At 49.8% G+C, this 14,340-nt stretch overlaps 1 protein-coding gene across 1 annotated transcript in view; it reads right to left on the minus strand.

The window, feature by feature from the left end:
• Positions 1–4,324, minus strand: part of XKR7 (XK related 7) — a 29,909-nt gene extending 25,585 nt beyond the window's left edge. Inside the window, exon 1 of the mRNA XM_023251353.2 lies at positions 3,738–4,324. Within this exon, the coding sequence (XP_023107121.2) occupies positions 3,738–4,324 (587 nt within the window). The remainder of the gene's footprint in view (positions 1–3,737) is intronic.
• Between the last annotated feature and the right edge of the window lie 10,016 nt (positions 4,325–14,340).

The following is a 14,340-nucleotide window of genomic DNA, read 5'->3' on the forward strand; positions in this document are numbered from 1 at the left end:
GGGCAAAGCTTGGGCCCAGTGAGTTCAAGATTAGGGAAAGCAGGATTCATTGTCTACCGCTCTGCTGCCCACAGGGTCAGGGAAGACAGGGTTAGGACTTTAATTGGCTTAACAACCCTGAGTGGCTTAACAGCTCAGAGGGTTGGCATTGAGGAGGCCGGGAGGGATGAAAACACAGGTTGCTGTCCAGCTCACAGCCAGCTTCATGTCCCACCAAAGGATCTGGATTTGATTTTCTAAGGGATCAATCAGTCTTTATGTGGGCCATTGCTCTGGGATCCTCCAATGCAGCCACTGTGTGGTGCCAGAGATAAGACTTAGTTAGGCTTGGGAGTTGTTGGACACAGCTGGGTTGACACCCCAGCTCCCCCTACTTCCTCAGTGGGTGACCTTGGATGTGTTATTTGACTTCATCTGAGCCCTACTTTCTTGTCTGATTGGGTATATCAATTGCCACCAGTGGGGAGCTTTCAGGGTAGAACGAGATCCTGTGCCTGGAGCACCTCATATGGAGTCTATTGGGTCATGGTGCGTGTGCAGTGTCCATGAATTCCTTCCCCTCATCTTCCTCCTCAGAGCCCCATCTTGGGTTTAAAATAATAGTAACACCCATTTTCACAGGGTTGTTTGGAAACAGAATCCAGCCTTATCAATTGAAGCCACGCACCGATACAGGTCTGTGTTACCTGGCTCCTTAAAGTATTCAGACTTTTGATTCAGCATTGTATAAGCTTGAGGAGTTGAAAGATATTTTTATAATTCAAATTATTTTATTCAGAATTGAGGGTGTGAGATCAGAAGGTGGACTGGCCAGCCTCCCAGCTTTGATCCTGTAGGGCTCTTCCTCATTACACCAAGTTCTACCACTCAGAACATCTGCACCAAGGCCTGCTGAACAGTGAGCATGTTCATTGTGGGAACATTTCACGTGGTAAGCAAACATATGCCAACGTTGCTTAATTTCTAGGAATGCCAGCCCCAGTGGCTTCTCTCTATCTTGTCTGGGTTTTCCTCCATTTAGCCAGACACTTAGCCATTTTAGAATCCAGAGCTTTTGGGACAGGGGCCCAGAGGCTTTAGCTCTGGTAACTAGTCCCAGAGTCAAGATTCCAGAAAGGGAAGGCTCTTAAGGTCATCAGATCTAATGTTCTCATTCCACATACAGGGAAATTGAGGCCCAGAGGTGGGAAGAGTCTCACCCAAGGTCACCTAGCAAGCTAGTTACAAACCCTGATGAAGACGTGGGTTTCCTAATCTCCTCACCCCAAGTCCAGCACTCTCCCCACGATACACGCTGTCTCCCCATCCTCACCCGCATAGTTCAACTCCCTCCCCCTCCTTTCACATTCTTATCTCAGTGCAGCAGAAGCCCTGACTTTCTGTCTCCTGGAATCTTGGAATCTCAGACTCATAATTCTTTGAGCTTGGGGGACACGTTCGTGGCGGAACTGCAGGATGGATAAATTGAACTTAGGCTTTGAAGGCAGAGAGTCCTGAGTCCCAGCTCTACTACAGCTTAGCTGTGTGACCTTGGGCAAGGATGCCCCCTTTCTGAGCCTCCACTCCCTCAGCTGGTAAGTCGGAATAATACCACCACATCCCAGGATTATTAGGAGGGATATAAGAGATGAAACGGATAAAAAGGCAACCAATGGGCTTGGCACAAAGTGAGTGCTTAATAAAATAATTGTTACAGAGCTGTAAATTAGGGCTCTCATGCCTCTAATGCCTAAGTGAAATGGTCCAGATGTGACCAAAGGGAATGGAGCTGGACAACCAGGAGACATATACCCTGTATACATGGCTATAGGCCTGATACTACTGGATTCCTTTTTTTTTTCCCCAAGAAAAGCTAGAACTCTTGGTTTTTGAAATACTATATAAGCCAAACAAAACACGTTTGTATGCCATATTCAAACCTGGGGACATTAGTTTGTCATCCCTGGAGAATCATCTCATCCCAAGCCCCTCACTTTACATATGAGGGAGAGTGGAAATAGTTAGCCCTTTTATCTGAGAAGCCATGGAGCTCAATGGACCCTCAGCCATCTCTAGGTACTCTCCCTGAGACCCCCACCCCTACCCCATGGTCATTTTTTGCCCTGTTTGAGGGAATCTCAGTTTACGTTCAAGAAAGAAGTATTTGTTTCTTGTAAGTAGATGCTAAACAAGGGGAGGAGGGGGTTTGAGGTAGCCAGCGAGTTGAGGGGCAGCTGGCCCATTTTAGGCTAAAGGGAAAGGGGGATGAAGCTTTGGCTACCAAGAATAGGAAGTTGCCATTTCAGAATCTAAAAATATCTATCACCATCTGTCCACTCGGGCACAGAATGATAAATGCAGATTAGTTCCTGGATGTAGACATGAATATTTTTATGTGTCAAGCTAATAATAATAACACCACCTTGTGTGGCTAGAGCTCCACCTCCCTTTTCCCCCAGGGCAAGCTAAATGAAAAATACACACCATCTCAGCAAGGCGTGGATGGGGAAACCAAGGCAGAGAGAGACTCAGCAACACAACAAGGGTGACACAGCAAGTGAGCAGCTGGGACAAACCCTGGGAGTCCTGTTTCCAACCCTCAGCCCAGCACTGAATCTTCTGAGTTAGGCAGAACGTGTTAACAAGTAGCAGAATAAATATAACAACAGCAGTAATCACCCCTTACGTCTCTACAGTGACTTTGACTTTTTCCTTGATTTCCCTACATCTGTGATCATGACAATCTATTACATCCCTAAAATCTGTTACAGTCTGCAAGGCCTTCACACAGACTTTCTCTCACCCTACCATCCCAACAGGTAATAAAATGGGATGGTAGACCAATGAGATGAGATAAGTAGGAATTCTCCCTCATTTCACAGGTGAGGAAACAGAGGCCTGGAGGGAGGTTTATCTAAGACCATAAAGTGGGCAAGTTTACTCTGTCAGTGCACAGTAGAGCCTACGCTACCAGAGCAATTCTGACTCAAGGGGAACCCCAGGTTCAGAATTCCCCCTGTCTCCAATTAGCTCAGCTCAGCAGACAGCCTGGAAGTGGGCTGCTTGTACAAAGCCTCAGTTTTGTTTTACTGTCCTGGGATTAAAGGTCAGCTAGTGGCCATTTAATCTCAGATTCAAGATCTTAAATCCCCTTGGCCCTGTCGGGATAGGGGAGACAACTGGGGAAGTCCTAGAAAACAGAAGACAGCTTCTCAGCAGGGTCCAGCACACCCTTAACCAGAAGTCCAAAAAGTTTGGGCGGGATATTCATTTAGCTGCCTCAGACTGTTTCTCCTGGGAGGTTGGGAATGGACTGCAATTCCAAACTGAGAATCTTTGAGAGCAAGGAAGGACTTCTGAGATCTTTCCTAACCTGAGGCTTGGCACTCAGGCAGAGAGGAGTGGGTCAAGGCTGGAGGGAGCCCTGGGGCCCTGTTCCAAGCTTCCCTCTCATAACCCTTCAGCCCCTGGCCCTCCTTATTCACACCCCTGAGGATCACTTTTTCTCTCTTCTTGCCCCATCCCCTCCTCCCTCAATGGCCAGATCAGAGAGGATGGTACTGAGGTTGGTCAGTGTTTGAGGGTAGAGGGCAAGAGAGGCTGGCAGAGAAGAAATCAGAACTGCAATAGGGTGGGGCGGGGCGGAGGTCAGGACGCAAGGGGGACCTGAAGAGGTCAGAGCAGGGCTGGGGCGGCAGGGAGCCCCCTTGCCACCCCCACTCCTTGGGCTCAGCTCCCTCCACCTGCGCTTCTCCTACCTCCAGACCTGGCCGAGCTGCAGGAGGTGGACGAGGGTCTGCAGCAGCCAGACGCAGAGGCGGCAGCAGCGGCGGCGGTAGGCGCTGGCCGAGGAGGGCGCGGGCCCGGGACCCAGCTGGGGGCTGCCTTCTTTGGTCCGGAAGGCGGCGGCGCTGTCCTTGGTGCTGATGGAGGGCCCGCCGGTGCCGCTGTCCTTGGTGCTGACGGCGGGTCCCGGGGCTCCCGCGGGCTCCGAGTAGTCGTAGACGAACCAGCGGAAGCTGAGCAGCTGCACCACCAGCGAGGGCAGGAGCACGAATAGCAACGTGAGGCCAAAGTAGGTGCGCTGACCCTGCAGGTAGTAGGAGGCCGCCAGCCACAGGTCCGTGGCGCCGTCGGAGAAGAACACGAGCAACGCGCACAGCACCCAGCAGCAGTCTCGCAGCTCGTAGCGCGGCCCCGAGCCCCCCGCCCCGGTCACTCCAGGGCCCCCGGCCACCGCCGCCGCCGCCTCCCCGCGCCCGCCTGCACCACCCCGGGCTCCTCCAGCCGCCCCCTCCGGCCCCGGGCCGGCCGCGGCCGCCGCTCCATCCGACTTCGCGGCCATGTTGGTAGAGCAGGAGGCGGGGAGCGACTTCCGGGCGGCGGAGGGGGTGGGGTGCGGAGTGGGGAGGACCCTGTGCGGGAGGCTCCCGCCTTCTCGTCTTCCTCCTCTCCTCTTCTTCCTCCTCCCCTCTACTTCAATTATTCATTTCCCTCGGCGCCGCCCCCGTCCCTCCCCCACCCCGCCAGGGCTGTGGCCGGATGGGGGCAGTTCCCCTAGGAATGGAGAGGGGGAAGGGAGTGGAGAGCATCCCAGGTCATCCTCTCCTTCCTTCCTCAGAGGCGTGGGGCCCCAGCCACAGGCTTTCTGCCTCTCTCCCACCCCACTGCACTTCCTTATTTCCTCTTTTCTTCACCGCCTCCCTCTCCATCCTCTCCTCTTCCATTTATCCTCTGTTTACCTTGGTGCCTTAGGTCTGAGGAGAGTAGGGGACCAGTGATTTGGAAGCAAGGGAGTGCCTAGGCAGGAACGTCAGTAACTCTTTAGCAATCACTGGATGCTAACAAGCCACTTCCTAGTTTCCAGAGTGTTCACATATTGTTCCATTCCCATCTTTGATCTTGAAGGGTCCCTTTTCTTATTGTCTTTGAATCTGAGAAAATTGCAGCTCTGAGAGTTGTTTTCTTTTCCCCACTCTCCCCTTTCCCTCCCTCAGGGAATGCCTTCACCTGGCTACAGCCCTAGCAGAGTAGGGGCAGGGAAGGGGGCAACATCAGAGGGAAGGGAATGGGAGGAAACACCAGGTGGAGGGAAGAGACAGTGCAAAGGCTTGCAGGCCTGAGATTGGAGGGCATATTGTCAAGAAAGTCTGGACCGCAGATCCAGGGAGGTGCAAAGCTTGGAAAGATGGGGCTGGAGAATTCTGAGGAATGAGATCCTAAAAGTCCAGAAGATATACTTTATCCAAGATGCAATGGGAAACCACCGCAAAATTTGAGCAGGAGACAAATGCAATCAAGTCAAGATTTGGAAAGAAGCCCTTGCAGCCAGAGAAGCGAAGTAACTTGGGGGTGGAGAAGCCAAAGAGAGAATATAACAGTAATCTAGGAGAGGAGGTAGGGTTGCTCATACATCCCGGATACCCCCACACACACCCCCAACCCCTTTGCTCAAATTGGATATATCAGGATATACAAACACTCATGTAGCAGTTTCTCTTTGCCTGAGACACCAGAATCACCGTACAATTACTAACTCATTTTATCTTCACAATTTGTGAGGTAGTTTATGTTTTGTCTTCCCATTTTACAGATGAAGAAATTGAGTCACAGAGAAGTTAATTCATTTCTTCAGAGTCACACAGTTACTAAGTGCTAGAGACAAAGTCAAGCCATCATCTGGCTCCAGAGTAGGCTTTGCTATCTCCCAAGGGGGGGAGGGAGGGTTGAGGACCACCCTGCCTCGGAGTAGCTGGGAAGGGAAGATGAAGGGCAAACAGCTGCCCTGGGTCAGCAAGGAGCAGCCATCTGCAGTCCTGCAACCCAGCAGCCCTCTTGTGTCCAGGGACTGTTTTGGTCCCAGCAATGCTCAGGAGGTTGGAGTGCCAGCTGTGGCCCAAAGCTGAAAACAGAAAAGGAAGAGTTAAGGATTAAAGGAGTTTTCCAGGCTGGATTCAAAGCTGGTAGTCTCTATCCACAGGCATGTGTAGACTAGTGGGAGTTTTTGTGGGTTGGGCTGGAGGGGAGTCTGAATCCCAATGTGATTTAGGCAGGAACAGTATCTTTTCCTTTTTTCTCTGTTTACAGCCCTAGGCAGGGAGACTCATGGAGTGCACGGAGCCCTGGGCAGAGCGAAGCTCTGACCTTGGACCCCGTAACGGCCCTGGGCCAGTTCTGTGTGTGTCTGGATCTCTACCTTCTCATGGGTACCTGGATGGGGCTTGACAGTTAGGTTCTGACCTCTGGGCCCCACCACAACGGAGGCAGCTCTGTACCTCCCATGCCTTTCTACATCCTCATATAAACCTGTTCAAACAGGCAGTAGAAGATATACTTTTATGTCTGAGGCCCTAGAGCCAGGGAACCTGGGTTTGAAACCTACTCACCCCTTCCTGACTCTACGACCTTGGGCAAGTCACTCAATTTCTCTTAGCTTCAGGGGGGAAAAAAAGCAAAATGGGGAAGGGCAACCAGTGTTTTCCTCCTGGAACTGTGGTGAGGAGAATTAATGCTAATTATTAGCTTAGGGTGATGCCTTCCACAGGAAGCCCTCCCGGATCTCCCACCCAGTTGTGCCATGCTCCTTATCCCTCAGAGAAATCTCCCTGATGCTCCCCTGTTATGAACTTCCATGACGTGTTAGTCCAATTTATCCTTTTATGTTTGCCTGTTTGGAATTTCCTGACAGCTCCATGAGAGTTGAGACAATTCATCTATTTTTTTCACCGACAAACTACTGAGTGCCCAGTGCTGTCCCTGGCACCCAATAGGTATTTGATAAACATCATTGAAGGAATGAGTGAGTGATCAACTCTATGAAGTAAGTTCTGTTGTCCTCTGTAATTTATAAACCAGATAACTGATTCACACAAGGGCGGTGACCTACAGAATTATCAATCCATTCTGTGTATCAGGAGTTGCGCTAAGAAGTTATGGTTATGACTATATGTTGCCCTCAAACTGCGCCCCCTTTTTTTTTGCGTGAGGAAACTGGGACCCTTGAAGGTGCTGTCACTTGCCCAAAGCCATTAGTTAGGGAGTAGCAGAGTTGGCATTCAAGAACACTAGTTCAGGCCACTGGAGAGGTGACAGAAGAAGGATCTGATGGGATGTCTGAAGTGTGAGCCAGGTGGGGGTGACCCACCTACCAATGGCACTTAGAGGGGACCCTGACCCGAATGGTTTGGACTGGCGTGTTCTGAGTGGTCTGAAATCAAAGATCAGGGATTCATACTAGGACTAATAAGGGAGTAAGGGAATGGTGTTTTAGTGGAAGGGGTGTGTCAGTGTGTGTGGTGGGGGGCAGGTGTGGCACAGAACAGCTTGAGCAAAGGCCCTGCAGGGAGACTGAGTCAGGCTCATACCAGGGCTGAGGAGAGGCTGGATGTGGCTAGTGCAGAAGGAGAAGGTGGACCACAGCTGTTCAGAACTGGACAGGCCCTGAGATCTGATCCAGCTCCCCAAGCCCCTCTTTCATTTTACAGATGGGGACACTGAGACCCAGAGAGAAGTCCCACATCTAGCAAGGGGCAGAAGCAAATCTGGGAGCCTTTCCTTAGGTCCCTAGGTCATGGTCTCTGGGCTTTGGTGGGAATCTGAAGAATCACTCTTGGGGAACCGTCCTTATCACATTTTTCTGACTAGCTCAAAACTCAGTCCGTGCCTACCGCACCCTCTGATTGGAGCAGCTTCTAGTAATATTCCTGTTTTTCTCGTGTAAACTATGCACAAGATAATTGGCACCGCATTGTTTATAGCAGCAAATATTGCAAATGACCCAAATGCCCATCAGTCGGGGACTGGTTAAATAAATCATGGACTTTCTGACAACAGAATGACATGTGGCCGTAAGGGAGGCAATGAAACTTTCCATCTCCTAATACAGGGAGGTCTCCATGGGGACATGCAAGGGACAGAACGGGGGTGGAGCTGAGTGAAAATGAGGAGAATAATCTATTTGTTGTACATGCATAAAGAAACTTTGGAAGTCTATATAAGAACATGAGATTACTAAAGAAGGCAGAAGGGGAACAGGATGGGAGAGGGAGACTTCATTATGGGCCCATTTATAATTTTTTTGCAATCACGTGAGTGTATTTACCTATTAATAAAATAAAATAATAATGAGGACAGCTGCTACTCAGCGATTGCTGAATGTTGTCTTATGGGAATAGGCGGTCAGCACGGTCAGATTTTCTAATTAGTCAAGAGAAACCAGAAATCTGGATTTTATTGTAAAATCTCTTGATTTTTAAATGTTGGCTCCATTTTTGCTCAAACAGTTTTCAGGCCAAGTAAATAGGTCAGTGGGTCAGACACGGCCTGAGGGCCACCAGTTTCAGCCTCTGATGGCTTCCTGCTCCCAAAGCTGGAGTTCTCAGCACCCCAGGGCCCCACCCCCATGTGGGCAGCAGAGGACAGAGAAGCGCTGTCATGCCCCTTGTCCTGCCCCTCTCCTGGCACCCTCATGCCCTTGCCCCTTGGGGATGTGACATTTGGGGCTTTTAACTCAAGATCTGGAAGGCAGAGAGGGGTTATGAACTCTCAGATAATTCCCTCCCCTGGGGCCCTGCAGGCTTCGAGGCCCAGCTGCTTCCTGCTGCCCACCCATCTGTCAATGGGAGGTGGGGACCGGAGTGAGGCTGGCAGTGATGGGGGTGGGCAGGAGTCCCCGTGCTGAGCCTCAGAGCACTGGGCTCTGTCCAGACTCAGAATCCAAAAGGAAAAATCTAGAGATTGTGAGAAAAGGAAAACATGGGCTTGGCTGCACCTACTTGGTGTATGCTGAACTAATTCACCAAATTATGAAACGCCAGAACTAGAAGGGCCCTAAGGGACCATGTCATCCAACCCCTTCAGTGCACAGATGGGGAGACCCATCTCTGCTCCCTATCCACTGCCCCAGGCCATGGCTTTGTCACCTCTCTCCTGGACAACTGGATCACACCAGCCTCCTCCCTGGGCTCCCCGCAGCCCCTCTTTTGCTCCTAATGTTCAATCTCCACCCTTAGCCAGAGGGGCCTTTTTGAAAAAGAAATCTGATCAGGTTCCATGTCTGCTCAAAACCCTCTGAATATTTCCTTCCTCACTTTGAGCCAATGTCCTCAACCCTGACTATAATCTCTCTCCTGTTCTCCTCTCTGACCTCACCTCCTTCTGTCTTTCCCTCCCTTGTTCTGTTCCAGCCACTGATTCTGCTATTCTCTTCCCATGCCAACCTAATCCGTCCTGCCTGGCTTTACTCCTGCAACTCCCCCAGGAATTCACAGGCCTCCATCTTTCTCTTCTTTAAAAGGTTGCCTGGGGCGCCTGGGTGGCGCAGTCGGTTAAGCGTCCGACTTCAGCCAGGTCACGATCTCACGGTCCGTTAGTTCGAGCCCTGCGTCAGGCTCTGGGCTGACGGCTCAGAGCCTGGAGCCTGTTTCCGATTCTGTGTCTCCCTCTCTCTCTGCCCCTCCCCCGTTCATGCTCTGTCTCTCTCTGTCCCAAAAATAAATAAACGTTGAAAAAAAAAAAAAAAAGGTTGCCTCTTCGGAGGGGTTTTCCTAGTCATTTTCCCCTGACACTCCATCCCCTTACCTGCCTTATTTTTCATCCGAAGCTTGTATCACTACATGATGTTATAATATGTGCTTGTTTCTGGTCTAGGATATAAGATCTGTGGAGGCAGCAGTCATGCCTACATTGCTCACCACTGTGTCTTCTGCACTTAGTGGAACTTGGCACACAGATGTGTAGTGATCCCGAGCCAGCTGACATGAAAGGGCACAGGTCTCTAATTCAGGCGACAGCCAGTCCTGAGTCTGCCAGTTACCTGCTTAGGTGACCTTGAGCAAGTTACCTCACCTCTCTTCTCTGGGCCTCAGTTTCCTCACCTGTAAACCGAGGAAGTCACTTTGGATTCAACAATCCTGGAATGTTTTCCCTGTTTTGCTGTCACTTTCTTCCCTATAGAATCTGAAAGTCCTTTAAACAAACATAATTGTGTGTGTGTGTGTGTGTGTGTGTGTGTGTGTGTGTGTGTGTTATCGGTGCATATTTCAGGGCCCTTGTTCCTTTTCATGGCGTCACAGCACCCCATTGCGTGGATGTACCACAATCTACTTCTCCAAGCCCCTAAATAACAGGCAGTTAGGTTGTCCCCAGCCTGTTGTAATAATCCATTAATGAATAATTTTGTGGACGCATTATTTTGGATATCTGTAGAATCAATCCACTTGCTGACGGAATGGTCTGTGTGTTTATAATTTAGATAGAGGCTTCTACAGAGAATACGGCAGTTTATCCTTCACATACTGGCATTGAGTAAAAGTGCTGTCAGGGGGCTTTGAAAATGGACTGCAATACATCCTCAAGACTCCTTGCATATGAGGAAATCACTCCGCCTTGCTAAGCCTGTTTCCTCTTCAGTAAAATGAGTATCCTACTTCGTGATGTGTGGTAGTAAGGATCAAACGAGATTTTTCCTGGCACACAGTAGGGCCTCTATAAAGATAAGCCATTCCTCCTCTGTTTAATGTTATTATCTGCCCCCGGACTGTGAGCTCTATGGGAACGAGGATCTTGTCTGCCTTGTTCCCTGGCAGAGGCACCTCCAGGCGAATGGAAGGTGTCCAATAATTACTTACGGAGTGAATTAATCCACTTTTCAATGTCACCTTGCCCACCAGGCCCTCCATTATGACCTAGCTCCTGCTTACCCAGTTCAACTTCATTCCTTATCTCTCTCTCCCCTTCTCCTTGGGCTCCAGCCACACTGGCCTCTGCCAGGTTCCTTCCTGCCACAACGCCATTGGAACAGTTTGTCTACCTCACCTTCACCCGTAGTCTTTCCTTTTGCTTGGTTTATTTTTACCCAGCCTTAGATCTTGGGTCAAATGTCACTTTTTATAGAAAGCTTTTTTTACTTCCACTCCCTGATTTAGGTTAAGGCACCCCTCTGTATTATCTTATTGGACTCTGAGCTTTTCATATGAGCCTTATTGCAGTTAGAAACGGTATATGCATGAATGTTAATCTTATCCTTGTGACTGAAAGCTCGCCAGACTCAGGACTAGACCTGTCCTATTTTACCAGTGGGTCCCCAGGGCCTGGCACAGGGTAGGCACTCAATAACCATTGCCTTGAGTGACTGAGTGAGTGACAAGACCTATTTTACAGATGAGTTGAGCCTCTCATCTCCACCCAAGACAGGGGAAGTCTTGACTCCATGTTCCACCCTATTTCCAGTGGAATGAGCATCTCCTGAAAGATTCTGGTTGGTGAAGAAGGAGAGGAGAGGGGAGAGAAACAGAGACAGACAGACGGACAGGACCCTTAATTTCCTCCAACATATGATTAGGTCATGGACACACTCAATCATTCAGTAGACCTCTCCTGGGGGTCCCAGGCACTGATGGGAAGTCCATGGAGCCCCTAGCCCCAGTGGGCTCCATGGCTAGTGAGAAAGCCAAAACAGTGGCAAAAAACAAGCAGCCCCAAACAGGAAAGTGGTTGATGTCAGAAGAAAAGAAGGACCAAATTCCCTCTGGCAGACCTGGGGGAGAGCAACCTTTCTGGTGAATCAGGCGTGTGGGAGGAGGGTGTCTTCTAGGAGGAGAGACCTTCGGGGAAGAGTAAGCCCTCAACAAGTGGTGAAGGAAAGCAAAGGATATTCCAGGCAAAGGGCAGGGCCTGAGCAAAGGCAGAGAGGTGAGAAGGAGGGTGTTCAAGTGGGGGCGGGGGGGAGGACTAGCCTTCAAGAAATGTGGGGGAAGATGAAGCCAAGAAGAAGTGGAGCTCACAGACAAATACCAGGAGACAGGTCCCTGAAGGATCATTGTAGCGCTTCTTCTTTTTTTTTTTTTTTTAAATCTTTTTAAATGTTTATTTATTTTTGAGAGAGAGAGAGACAGGGCACGAGCGGGGGGAGGGGCAGAGAGAGAGGGAGCCACAGAATCCGAAGCAGGCTCCAGGCTCTGAGCTGGCAGCACAGAGCCCGACGCGGGGACCGAACCCACAAGCGGTGAGATCATGACCTGAGATGAAGTCGGACGCTTAACCGACTGAGCCACGCAAGCGCCCCTCATGTCTGCGCTTCGTAACGGCCCCACGCTGGAAATCAGCCCATGTCCACCAATGGCAGCAGAATGGTTTCGTTGTGGTGTGATCCCACCAATGGAGCACCCTGCAGCATTGAAAGTAAGCGATCTACAACCACACACATAATAGAGATATAAGTCTCATGAACAAAGTGTTGAGCAAAAGAAGTCAGACGCGAAAGAGCACACACTGTGACCTCCCATTTGTTTAAATTTCAAAAACAGACAAAATCAATGTCTGGTGTTAGAAGTCAGGGTGGTGGTTACTCTTAGGGTAGTTAGCGGTGGGGAGGCCTTGGAGGGGATCTCCCAGTTCTGTTGCTTGATCTGGTTATATAGGTGTGTTCAGTTTTGGAAAGTTCTTGAACTGTTGTCCACTTATGATTTGTGCCCATCTCTGTGTGTGTGTGATGACCTCATTAAGATTTTTTTTTTAATTTTTTTTCAATGTTTTTATTTATTTTTGGGACAGAGAGAGACAGAGCATGAACGGGGGAGGGGCAGAGAGAGAGGGAGACACAGAATCGGAAACAGGCTCCAGGCTCCGAGCCATCAGCCCAGAGCCCGTCGCGGGGCTCGAACTCACAGACCGCGAGATCGTGACCTGGCTGAAGTCGGACGCTTAACCGACTGCGCCACCCAGGCGCCCCAAGATTTTTTAAAAATACATAAACACACAAAACAACTACTTGCACTTTGTAAGAACCTCAAATATTTGAGGTGCCTGGCTGGCTCAATCAGAAGCTTGCAGCTTTTTTTTTTTTTTTCTTTTTTAAAAAGTTTATTTATTTATTTTTGAGAGCGAGAGAGCAGGAGAGAGGCAGAGAGAGAAGGAGAGAGTGAGAATCCCAAGCAGATTCTGCACCGTCAGCGCAGAGCCCAATGCAGGGCTCGAACCATGAGATCACGACCTGAGCCAGAATCAAGAGCCGGATGCTTAACCAGCAAAGCCAGGTGCCCAGAAGAGTGTGCAACCCTTGATCTTAAGGTCATGAGTTCGAGCCCCACATTGGGTGCAGAGGATACAAATAAATAAATAAACTTAAACAAACAAAATAAGTCTCAAATATTTACGGACACATATCAAACACAGTAGAGAGCACCTCTGTACTTTAGTGCCTAAAAAAAAAAAATGCCAAATTTCATTTAGAAAGCTAGAGAAACAAATGGTGCTCATACACTCTAGGAAATATTACAGCTGTCAGAAAATACGACATTGATCTAAATATACGAATCAAAAATGTCCGAGAGTAAACGGGCTACAGAGTGAAACACTCACGATCAGTGCTCTCTACCCACCTTCCTTCCCTGCCACACACACAGTGGTCTTCGATATTTTCTCTGGGTTCCTGACTATGTCTTTAAACGGATATCACAATTCTGAAAAGACACTCAAACTGGGACTCTAAAGGGAGCTGAGATGGGGGAAGGGGTGCCAAAAAGGAACTTCAGTCCTCTCAGTAATGTTTTCATTGTCTATAAGAAGAATCTATTCCTGGGGCGCCTGGGTGGCTCAGTCGGTTAAGCGTCCGACTTCAGCTCAGGTCACGATCTCGCGGTCCGCGAGTTTGAGCCCTGCGTTGGGCTCTGGGCTGATGGCTCAGAGCCTGGAGCCTGCTTCCGATTCTGTGTCTCCCTCTCTCTCTGCCCCTCCCCCGTTCATACTGTGTCTCTCTCTGTCTCAAAAATAAATAAGTGTTAAAAAAAATTTAAAGAAGAATCTATTCCTGGGATTTAAAATGAATAGATTGAGTATTAAAGATAGTCGTCACGGCCAGCTCAGGGAGGCCTGGAATGTTCTGGGCTTGCATTCTCTTTGAGGTCACTTAAGATTTTTCAAGTCAAGCCATGGGACCATCTGTTGCCTGATGAAATCGAGGCGAGGGGAGTAGGAAGACGGGTCCCCACCTGGTGTCCCCATCTGGCTTCATGACCTCAGGAAGGTCTCATCCCCTTTCTGGGCCTCAATATCTTCATCTGCCCTATGGGAATCAGGTTTCTGTGTTACTGGGGGATGTGGGAGGATGAAGTGAGGGCACGGAGGAGGAGGATCATATGAATATAAGAATTATTCTCTGGGTCAGGAGAGGAGAAGGAGTGGAGGCCTCTCCACCTCCTGCCAAGCCCACAAGGGCGCAAAGGAAGCGGAGGGAGGAGCTGGGGACCACCCGGGAGAGCAAACAGTCCATCTGGGGGACAGGCATGTTGTCAGCAGCTGGGAGGCCCGGCCCGGACTACTCACGGGCCAGAGCCCATGGGGCAACCACCCAGGCTGCCTGGA

The sequence above is a fragment of the Felis catus genome, chromosome A3 (assembly GCF_018350175.1).
Source record: "Felis catus isolate Fca126 chromosome A3, F.catus_Fca126_mat1.0, whole genome shotgun sequence".
In the NCBI taxonomy this organism is placed as follows: Eukaryota; Metazoa; Chordata; class Mammalia; order Carnivora; family Felidae; genus Felis; species Felis catus.